This window comes from Syngnathus acus, chromosome 13, assembly GCF_901709675.1.
Source record: "Syngnathus acus chromosome 13, fSynAcu1.2, whole genome shotgun sequence".
NCBI classification, from domain to species: Eukaryota; Metazoa; Chordata; class Actinopteri; order Syngnathiformes; family Syngnathidae; genus Syngnathus; species Syngnathus acus.
In genome coordinates this window covers 3,251,699-3,263,475 of record NC_051098.1, presented here as the reverse complement: position 1 = coordinate 3,263,475, position 11,777 = coordinate 3,251,699, and the positions used below count along the sequence as shown (strand labels likewise).

At 41.9% G+C, this 11,777-nt stretch overlaps 1 protein-coding gene across 3 annotated transcripts in view; it reads right to left on the bottom strand.

Moving 5' to 3' along the window:
- Positions 1-1,023: 1,023 nt before the first annotated feature.
- The window catches only part of nf1a (neurofibromin 1a), a 145,385-nt gene continuing 134,631 nt past the window's right edge, over positions 1,024-11,777 (bottom strand). For 2 of the 3 annotated variants that reach the window (XM_037267697.1, XM_037267699.1), the window contains 2 exons: positions 9,451-9,667; positions 1,024-3,236 (listed from right to left, as the gene is read on the bottom strand). In XM_037267697.1, the coding sequence (XP_037123592.1) occupies positions 3,094-3,236; positions 9,451-9,667 (360 nt within the window). In that variant the 3' untranslated portion in view covers positions 1,024-3,093. The remainder of the gene's footprint in view (positions 3,237-9,450; positions 9,668-11,777) is intronic. The other variant, XM_037267698.1, reaches the window with a different exon arrangement.

Sequence of the window (11,777 nt, the reverse complement as noted above, 5' to 3'; positions counted from 1 at the left end):
TTAAAGGGCATTATTATTATTTATTGTGAAGAAGTGAAACAAATAACTGAGATTGGTGCAGAAACTATTCTTATTTACAGAAAATGTTTTAAACTACTTGCACGTATTTAGTTTTTAGCACTTCAGCACGGCCGCGATCCTCAGGAGGATAAGCCATTCAAGATGATGAATGAAAAGATAAATGATAATGTTAAATGCATTCTGGCTAATTTGTACACTGCTTGCTCTCTAGGGGTAGGGGCAGATTTATTGATGTGACCCCAGAAAACTTTGTAAACATTTCAAGAGCACCTCAACATAATCTTGCTTGGATAGGATTAGTTGTACCTAAGCAAAAAAATAAAAGTAAACACGGCCTTGGGCAGTCACAAGTGACAAAATTGGTCACTGTATATCAGCCAAAACATGGCCTACTGGCTCAAGACTATTTTTTAAACCTTCATGTAGTCACATTTTAAAACTTAAGTGTTTGAATTTAGCGACGAGAATCATTCAGAAGGAACTGATCTTCGAAAGTACTGCTCCAAATGCGACAACCTCCTATTTGGATCTGCGGTGAGTGAAGTCCGCTATGTGGGTTCTTTGGAGTGGCATCCACCCCATAGAGTATTTTACGGCTACAATTTCCCAGTGTTGGACATTGACGGCATCATCCCATACTGTATTTTTCCCTTGCATATAAACCCTTGTGAAGATAAACAGTTTGAATAGTGAATGAATGATTGATTTTTAGTTTGTCTAACTATCTTAAAATATCTAATTGACTTACGGAACGCTAATAAAAATATTCCCCCTCCAAAGGAAATGTCCTAAACAGAGGGGGAGAAATTCAGTTTTCCAGCAGCATTCATACTGCAGAGTGGGTATACAGTATAAAAGACATACAAATGCTTTGCAGGATGACATTTTCAAAGGTTTTGGCTGATGCACAGTCGCTGATGGTTGTTGAGGCTTAACTTGGATGGTCAAATTATTGTCTCTTAATGCAACTTTAATGAACAACAGAAATTCAAAACCTCAGGCTACGGAGAGCAAAACATTTTATTACTAACACGGAAATAGCTCATTTTGTATATTATTATAACCTAACTGCTTTACAAAAACAAAATGATACAATATCACATGTATATACAGTGTAGTAAATATACCATCTCAAATTGTACACAAAGTATTTACAGCTGTCACACCTAATGCATTAAAAACTCAACCCAGACTAGTACACTACTAACATTAATTTTGCATAACATCAAATAAAACATGCCACATTTTTAGGGTTTCTTTACAAACTGAGGACCATTTTTTAATTAGTGCAAGTCAACCACTTGGTTAAGAGGTTATGGACACATCATCCTGACCATTTTCATTCATACAAAGGAAAAACTCAAAACAACGTGTGACTCAAACAAAAGCATGTATTGAGAACTGTCTAGGACGGTTTTCAGATGAAAGGAGCAATTGAAAAATTGAAGAACTGTTTGGGGAGAAATGCAAGCAAATTGAAATGCAAATGATTTTAATATGTTATAGTGAGAATGAGTGAAGAGATGCCTGTGTGATGCTTGATCCTCAGACGAATAAGAAAAATGAAATTACATTTCGGAGGTTAAGACTGAAGACATTTGGTCCATAGAATAACAATTTAAAATCGGATTTCAACCTACTACAATTTACACACCATTCCAAGTTATACTCAGGACTCAAGTATAACTCAGGACTTATAAACTTCAGAAACATTTTTGTAAAGGCGCCTTACTTCATGGAGTTTTGTCCAGAGAGACATTTAACCATTTCCCCCGAATACATGTTTAAAATGAAGACATCAATATAGATGATTGTATTGTACTAGCAATGTAAGCTTGATGTACTTCCCTTGAGTTTAGAAAATTGTAGTAATTACTAGAGATGGACATAAATTGAAGCATTTGGGGCAAAACGGAGTCAACTACTCAGCTGAAATGTCCAAAACATGCCATCACTTATGGGAAACTGGGCAACATCCATTAAGACTTCTCAAAGCAACATAAGCTCAAAATAATTGACTCAAGTAATCATAATTTAGAATAAATTGCTATTTCTCACTCTTTTGAAGGCAAGGTTACCGGTGAAGTGTCCAGTTTTGTTTTCGCTTTATGATGACAAGTTGGTTTGAAGCATACTGAGTTTGTGAAGGCCAATTGTAACCCTTGATTATGCAAATAAAAAGTTGATGATTATTGCCTAACAAACATTTTTTTCATTATCACTGTGTAAACAAATTAAAAGTGTACATTGCTGAAAAATCTGATCACGCTAAAAAAATAGTGTTAGGCCAGATAAACACTCAGCACAGAGCTATTTACAAAGTTGTTTTCCCCACGAACACTATTTGTGTAGCACTATCTAGCTGTACAGGATTAAATACTTTCAGGCAATCGGGTATATGGATGATTGTATAGCTGACGATCACTCGAGACCAGCTGTGATGGCAACATTGCACCTCAGTAATTAGTACCTGTTCTTTGCCCCCTGTGAGGTTTAACATTTACAAATTGTACACACTGAAAATCCTGACAAAGGCACACTATGGAGAAAACGTCAACATCTTCCTTAACATTAGGACAAGTTGTTTTAGTCTGTCTCTGCAAAACATGTACATGACTTCATCATCTGAGGAGGCCCAGCCGGAAGGTCCTTTATTACAGAATCCGTTTGGTCCATGTCGCCCTTTCATTGAAGGAAGGCCAAAGGATGCAGTTTTTTTTGGAGGGCAAGAAGCGTCCCGTGTAGCCTTTTACAGTTCAGACTGGATTTGTATTAGCGTCATCGAGTTGTACGGGACCTTGGGGACTGACACCGAGCTGAGCTTCTCTTTTGCCACATACCCTCATACCATCTTCAACGATCAAAAATCATCTCAAGCAGTACAATGTTAAGCTCATATTATCTCACCTGTCCTGCATAAGCAACCATGATGAAGGAGGAGGCTTTTAAACAGTAAAAAGATGGTAAAAAGTTAAATGCAGCATGAGGCCAGGCTTGGCAAATGGGTTGGGGAGGGGGGCAAAAGAGGAGGAAGAGAAAGGGAAAGCGCCGACAGGGAGATTTCACGGCCCATCACACAATCTTTTTGATGCCAGTTCTCTTGAAGCTGCCGGAGCTGCGTTGCTTCTGGACCTGGCTGGCTGAGCCGTGGCGAGTGCGACCCCCACTGGACAGGGCTGAGCTGGGGGACAACTGGACATTCTCTTTATCCACACCTACAGACAGATGTAGGAAGGGATTAATGATGTTTACCAGTATATTTGGAAGACAACAGATGAAAAAAGTCATTTGTAGTGAAAGATTAAGACATACAGTGTAGTTCGAATTGATTTACACTGGTGATTTTCCTGACTTTGTCAGATTTTACAAGGTAAGGACTGGTAGTGCATCGGTTTTCGTTTTGCTACATGGAGTCCTTAGATTATGGGTTCCGCTCTTTCGATGGTGACATCACCCAGTCGGAACATTCCATAGTCTACAGCATGGGTTTTCGACTCGTTTTGTTCATGAGACCACCATTATAACCAAGAAGCAACTCGGGGACCACTGCTTTGGTGGAATATTCTATTTTGCACCAAAGGAGGACAGACCAATACAGGTTACTCATTTGCGTCTGTATGTCTATTATGGGAATCTCAGCTACATTTGACATAATTTGGATGGGTAAATCATTCACAAAATTAGCTGGAAAATAAATCAAGTCTAAAAATTAAATAAATTTTATTTTTAAAAATGTTCCAATTCTTTTCCATTTCCAAATTCGCGGACCACCTGGAATACCACCACGGACCACTAGAGGGTCGCGGACCCCTGGTCTCCAGTATCAGCAACTTAAGCTAATGCAGTATTAAAGTCATAATTAACAATCAATGTTTGTAAGAGACAAACAACTCAAAGGCCATACAAACATACCTATCTTTCAAAAAACAGTAAGCACAGGAATAGAGTTGTTAGTTATGATCATATGTCAGGGCTTTCGTAAGGACCTCCAATACTCCAATAAAAGCATTTGCCCCTTTCCTGTTTCCTGACTTTCTTGGACATAAGTATTTACCGTATTGGCTCGAATATAAGACGACCCTGATTATAAGACGACCCCCTCTTTTTCAAGACTCAAGTTTGAAAAAAGACTTTTTGAACACCAAATTTAATGTTTATATAGAAAATAATTAAATCTGAAACAAATGATTATAACAATATATCCGAGAGAAAAAGCATGTTATTTTGCCTCATTCAAATCATGCAAAAACTGTCTATCACAACTTAATATCTGAACATTTAAATATGTAAACTAAAGTGCTATCGCATTTGTAAATGAATGGCTTCTGGTTTTTGAAATGTAAATAAACCAATCTACTGTGATAAAACAACAAAATTGCAATTGTGTTTGGGTGTGTGAATGTGATTCTTGTGTGTGTGTGATTATTGTATGAAGCGTGTGAAGGGTGTGTGGGTTGTGTGTGTGTGTGCGTGTGTGGTTCTGCAACAGACAGAAATACAGCACGTAAGTCAACGCTCAACTTCTGACGTCACACCACACTAGTAGACGGCACACATTACATAACTAACTGCGCGTAACGGTACCGCTATACTATATAACCATAAATGAAATACTCTCGGCAACACACCAAACATAACCCACACACCCTTCACACGTTTCATACAATAATCACACACAAGAATCACATTCACACACCCAAAGACTCACCCAGGTACACTACACACACCTGCTCTCACATCCTTACGACCCAAGCTTGTGCCTATACCCTTTTGCCAGTTTGCCTGTATGCCCCTGTGAGCCACAGTGCCTGTTACTTTCTTGCCAATAATTCAGTAAAGCAATCAAAACTGAACCACGTCTTCCCTCCTGTGTTCTGACTGACATCCGGGGGCGAAGTTTGATTGATAGCTCCTTTAAGTTTTCCTCGCATCGTATGAGTAGCCGTTACGCAGCGCCACGGCGACAAACGGTCACCAGTAAACGTATTTTGATGTCTCAATGACTTACCGTATTTTCCGCACTATTAGGCGCACTTAAAAACTTAAAATTTACTCAAAAAACCACAGTGCGCCTTATAATGCAGAACGCCTTATATATGGATCAATTGATAAATTTGTTGATCCATACTGGTTGTACACAGCGCTCTGCCAAAATGTTTCAGTACGTTTTAGTACGACTAGTAAATTCGCTTCCCAGGATTACGGCAACCGAGATCGGGGGCGTCACTGAATAGCTGTTGTACCCGCGAGGCTATTTCATTTCAAAAGGCTGTTCCGTTAATGTTTTCGAGTACGTTTACGGCTCAATATCCAACGGAATCATAAATAAGCAGCACCAATGTGTTAAATCAGTCTTTAGTCGGTTCCGATCACTTTTATGGGAGAGTGTTTGAGAAACGTGATTGTTTATAGGGGGCTGCCACGACTTTGCTGAGGCTCATGGGAGTCTGCGACCTGAGGCTCATGGGAGTTTGCGGGTGGCTAATGCTATAATGATAGCTCAGCTATGGGCAAACTACGGCCCGCGGGCCACATCCGGCCCACGAGACCGTTTAATCCGGCCCGCCAACCCTGAATAAATTGTATTATTAAACTTTTTTTTGGCCATTTTGCCTGCAATGACTGCGTTTCCCCAGTAGATGGGGAACCGCTCGCCTGCGCATTTACTACCGGAAGCCGTGTCAGAAAGCTCGGTGCACACTCACAAGTGCGTGTACGTACTCAGTAGTACGGACATGGCGCACTCGCGCTCTATTTGTATCAGTGCCGAATTTAGAGCGTGGGCTGTGACGACAGCATTCTTGTAATTCACGCGCTGAGCTTTCAGATACAGTTTTACGCTAAAGCCACCCACAAACCTTCCCCTGGAATCCTTCCATTAAAATGAGTCGCCCAAGGAAAAGCAAGGTGGACACTGAGTGCAGAGTGTTTAAAAAAGAGTGGCCAATTTGGCTCGACGTACGCGACGTGACGTTCATGGAACATCAACATCAACCCGTCACAGATCTAGGTAAACGGACCAACACCTCGGATCTCTCCTAAGAATTGCCACAACAAATTTTACTCCAGACTATGACGCACTAGCAAAAAAGGGAGACCAACAACACTGTTCCCACTGAAAATGAAGGGGGGGCTCTCAAGTTTGTTGTAAAAAAATGCATTTTGAATATGATTTGTACAAATAGCAGGGATTGAAACTAGTGACCATTCTCATTTTCAAACAATGCAGGATGCTCAAGGACATTGATGCACCACTTGTTTGCGACTAATCTTAACCTGTAAAGTTCTTAAGGCTTACTTTAAGGAAGTGTTTCCCGTTTCCTCACCTCTGTTACCAGGTGTTTGTGAGTTAAAACTCTGCTCTGATTTTCAGATACCCCTCACCGTGTTGCCGTTTTGATTACTTTATTTGGATGTATGCTTTCACTGATTCTTCAAGATGATATATTTGGTCAGAATGTTTGCCGTTTGATGTGATCTCATAAGATAAACATCTTTCATTAATCTGACCTGCAGGCACTGAAGTGATGGAGACTGTTATTCATAATAACAGTGTCGTATTTTATGAGAATCACTGACAGCAGTTTTTTCGTGATTTTTTTTTTTTTTTTTAATGCTGTTAATAACTGCATTTGTTTTCCAAAACCTTTTTTTGAATATCCATGATTTACTACCTACTAAAGGCCAAAACCTTTTATGCAATGACCTTTACAGGTCGTTTATAGTACTCCACACAAACACTACATCCATCTGCTCCTGGTTCGGCCCTCCGGTCCAAATTTAGAACCCAGTTCGGCCCGCAAGTCAAAAAGTTTGCCCACCCCTGCTATACGCACGAGGCTATTTCATCTCAAAATAGGCTGCTCCGTTAATGTTTCGAGTAAATTTACGGATCGATATGGAAGGGAAACATAAGTACCGTTTTCTTCCGTGTATAATGCGCCCCCATGTATAATACGCACCCTAACAATGGCATGTTGATGCTGGAAAAAAGCCTGTACCCATGTATAATACGCACCCAATTTCTTTTATTTTTTTATTTTTATTTTTTTTATTTTTTTTAAAGTCCCAATGATCGTCACACACGCAGGGAGGCAACTAGGCTGGATGTATTTTTTTTTGTTGGCGTTGATTTCTCCGACTGCCCGTAAAGGCACCACCGCGATCAGATGAAAAGAGAGGAAAGTGACGTGCGGACATGTGAAAAAGGCGGCTCTGTATGAGAGAGACGTTGAAGAGGAATAAAAACACCCTTGGAAACCAAAACTTGCCCCTCGTCGTGACTCGGAGCCGCAACAAATGTTTCGGATTTGTGTAGGGTACATTGTGACAGCAAACGAGCAGGTGATCGAGCAAGCGTCTGATACGAGAGCATTGCGTTCGTATGGAGCGTGTTTGAAGTGAACAGCAGAGACGAAAGGAACAAGGCAAAGTGTTGTGAAATAAAATATTACCTGTAATACGCATTTTGTTATTTGCTGATTGTATTAAACTATCACATTCATTGTCAGTCAAGAAGAGAAGAGGACTATTATCCCTTCTTTGACGAAATGACCAGAGCACAGTACAAACACACTATTGTTCTTTCGGTATTTATTCAACCCACATTCTTTCACAACATGACAAGAAGAGAACAATACATAAATCAATACTCGTACCAGTACCATGATTTTCTTAAAAAAAATAAAAAAAAGTTTAAAAAAAATAAAAAAATAAAAAATTGTACCCATGTATAATGCGCACCCCAGATTTTAGGACAATAAATTAGTTAAATTTTGCGTATTATACACGGAAAAAAACGGTAAGCAGTACCAATGTGTTAGATCGAACTTTATTCAGTTCCGATCATTTTATAGGAGATAGTTTGAGAAACGCGATTGTTTACAGGGGGCTGCTACAACACTTTGCTGAGGCTCATGGGAGTGTACGAGCTGAGGCTCATGGGAGTTTGCGGGTGGCTAATGCTATAATGATAGCTGCTATATGCACAAGGCTATTTCATCTCAAAATAGGCTGCTCCGTTAATGTTTCGAGTAAATTTACGGATCGATATGGAAGGGAAACATAAGTAGGCAGTACCGATGTGTTAGATCGAACTTTAGTCAGTTCCGATCATTTTATAGGAGATAGTTTGAGAAACGCGATTGTTTACAGAGGGCTCATTGGTTATTGGCTACTGGCTGCATACCGCAACCCTAGTCAACCTAAGTTTGTTGCAGTATAGCTTCTATTTTATGCGCCTTTTAATCCGGTGCGCCCTATATATGAAATAATTTCTAAAATAAAAAATTCAATGAGGGTGCGCCTTATAATCCAGTGCGCCTTTTGGTGCAAAAAATACGGTATGTTTGGTGTGTTGCTGAGAGTATTTCATTTATGGTTATTTAGTATAGTGGAACCGTTACGCGCAGTTAGTTATGTAATGTGTGCCGTCTACTAGTGTTGTGTGACGTCAGAAGTTGAGCGTTGACTTATGTGCTGTATTTCTGTCTGTTGCAGAACCACACACACCCCACAAACCACACACACTCTTCACACGCTTCACACAAGAATCACATTCACACACCCAAACACTCACCCATGTACACTACACATACCTGCTCTCACATCCTTACGACCAAATGTGTGCCTATACCCTTTTGCCAGTTTGCCTGTATGACCCTATGAGCCACAGTGCCCGTTACCTTTTTGCCAATAACTCAGTAAAGCAATCAAAACTGAACCACGTCTTCCCTCCTGTGTTCTGACCGACACCCGGGGGCGAAAAGAGCATAACCATCCGAGCCAACCCCCTATACAGTCTTCAGGCTCCCCAACAGAAACAGTAAGTTTATTTCCATTTAAAAAACCAGAAGCTATTCATTTACAAATGCGATTGCACTCTAGTTTACATATTTAAATGTTCAGATATTAAGATGCCATAGACAGTTTTTGCATTATTTGAATGAGGCAAAATAACATGGTTTTTCTCTCGAATATAATGTTATAATCATTTGTTTCAGATGTACTATAATTATTTTCTGTATTAAAATTAAATTTGGTGTTCAAAAAGTATTTTTTCAAACTTGAGTCTTGAAAAAGAGGGGGTCATCTTATAATCAGGGTCATCTTATATTTGGGCCAATACGGTAATGGAACGTTCATTCTGCCGTCAACCACCTCATCCTGCCAGCGATGTAGCGCCATCATATAAGAAAAAAAGGGCAGTTCATGCTCGAAAACCTTGTTAAATAACCGAGTTTAAAAAAATTCTGCAAAAACCATTGGGTTGGTATTCCTCCAAAGGGATGTGAAAGAGGAAAATACTGTTTCATAGCAGTTTATATAAATTAGTTCACATCGAGCAATCTATGTCAAATCTTTTTTAGGAAGCTAGCATTCTGTGTGCGTGTGTGCATTGTATACGTGTGTGCATCGTGTGCGTGAGACCTGGTGAGTGTTGCGAGGTGGCCAGGGAGGTCATGGAGTTCGATAGGTTGAGGTTGGCAGTGATGCTGAGCTGGCTCTGGCTGGTGGGTGGATAAGGGGAAGTGGGCGTTCGCAACTGCTCTTCCCCTCGCTCCTCCTCAGCTGCTGGCAGGTAGCTGTCAATCAATGCCTCAAGGAACTTGACAATCAGCTCAGCATAGTCTGGTATTTGGGTTTGCTATGGGGTGGAGAGAACATTTAAAGGGAGTAAAATGAGGATGGTTCATTTTTACCTATCTAAGTCCAGTTTATGTATTTTTTCTTTAATCAGGAAAATGAAAAATGTTAGCATTTTCTATTTCATCCATTCATTTTGGAGAAATAATGAAACAACGAATGCCTTTAAAAACACCCGCTTTAAACGAGGAATAAGGCCACACATCCATCCCCTTCATGTCTTGGTTGATGAAATCAAGAAAGGAAGCGATCACAATTTCCCCATTGGAAATCACTGCAAAGACTATTGCTTGAAATGCTCCAAAACAGCTATCAATTGGCACTAACATTTCTATGGACATCTCTACTTATGACTACTTCAACATATATCACAAGGATTAGCCTCTCCGTGGCTGATTTAAGAGTAATGAGTAGCCTCTCTGCAGTTGAAGTGTCCTGTCACGCCTATTTCCTTTCACCATTCATACGCAAAAACGACGCAATCCGAGAGGCTTTATGTAAGCAGAATTCATATGTTTATGAATTCTTATGTAAGCAATTGTTCATATGTCGTTATATATTCAATTGAAATTGGTAAGTTTCCTTCGCGCCGCTACGTGTGGATGTCTGCCTTACCCGGATCTGCCCAAATATTTATTTCTAAAAAGGTGCATATTTTCTGGGTCCTTAGGTGTCCCTAAGTACGAATATGCCGCGCTTTTTTGGTTATGACGTTGCGTACACGAAATATGCGGCATCTATATATAGACTATGGGCTGATACGTGCACAAAAATTGGAGCATTCTGACGATTTACAAGTGTAATGTGATGTAATTTATTTGAATGTTCAGAGTTAGTTGTGTTTTACACGTAACAGCTGTCTGCAACATGAAAGGTACCATTTCCGCAATTTTCAATGGGCATGCATGTGCAACGCCTCCAGTCAACGGCGGCCGTCATCCCCAGGGTATGGGGACCAGTCGTAAGAAAATGCCGAAGTTTCTATGAACACAAGTTGGCTTTCATAGCCGTATGTATTTGCAACAAACTTTCAGGGAAAACGGTACAAAACCACGGTACAATAAGCGCAGTGGACTGAAGATTGCGGTACCATAAACGCAGATATAAACTGTAACTCAGCAGTGATCATGTTCAGCCTTGCGCCGCCACTTCCGGTCAGAAAACGGATCACGCGACCAGTGCTTCTCACACATTCTGTTCCAGCTGGTGGTAACCACGGAAACACTTCATGCACAGTGCCACGCGGCACTTGGAGCACGCACTGGACGGACGTGACTTGCAAGTCGGCAGTGCGCACTTTCGGCCTTGCTCCGCCACTTCCGGCCAGTGCTCCATGCTGTCGAAGCGGGAGTCATCGGCAACTGCGCACAGGCGCGGTCTGCCCGCTCTCCGAGCTCGAGTGACGCCTGGTGCTGCAAGCAGAGTTCGGGCCACCTCGCGTCGGAGGTCCAGCAGAGACATCCCGCCGTGTTCATCCAGCTGGTGCAGCACCCATGCATTGAAGACGGCCGCGTCCAGCATCCAGGTGAATATCGGCCACCACCACTTCTTCCGGCGCATGTTGATGCGGTAGAGCCCGATGCTCTGGTCGGCGCGGTCCGTGCCGCCCATGCTGCGGTTGTACAGCTGGACAACAAATGGCTGGTCCACTGCCACCTTCTTCTTCTCCTTCGCTGACCAGCGTGACTTCTGCAGAGGATGCTCGCGGCGAGGGTGGAGGCGATGGTGACCACGGCGTTATCCTTCCACCGAGTGAGCGCAATCTTGTTTGCCGTGTCGTACACGACAGACACGGCACCACGCGGCTTGCTCTTCATAGCCTTCTGATCTGTGATCGGGCAGGAGCGCGGGATGCGGTTTTCTCGGATCGTCCCCGTGCAAGCGTAGCCCCGCCTGCGCAGCTCTGCAACTAGCGGGAGGCCGGTGAAGTAGTTGTCGATGTAGACGCGTAGCGGAAGTGCACGCACAGCATCGGGGAGGTCGTCCAGAAGTCGAAGGAGCGTGCCACCGCCCTTGCCGAACTTGCGTTCCACTTCAGAGGCATCTCCACTCGCCCCCTGGTAGATGTCGAAGCGGAGCAGGAAGCTTTTGGTCCCACGGTTTAGGCACCA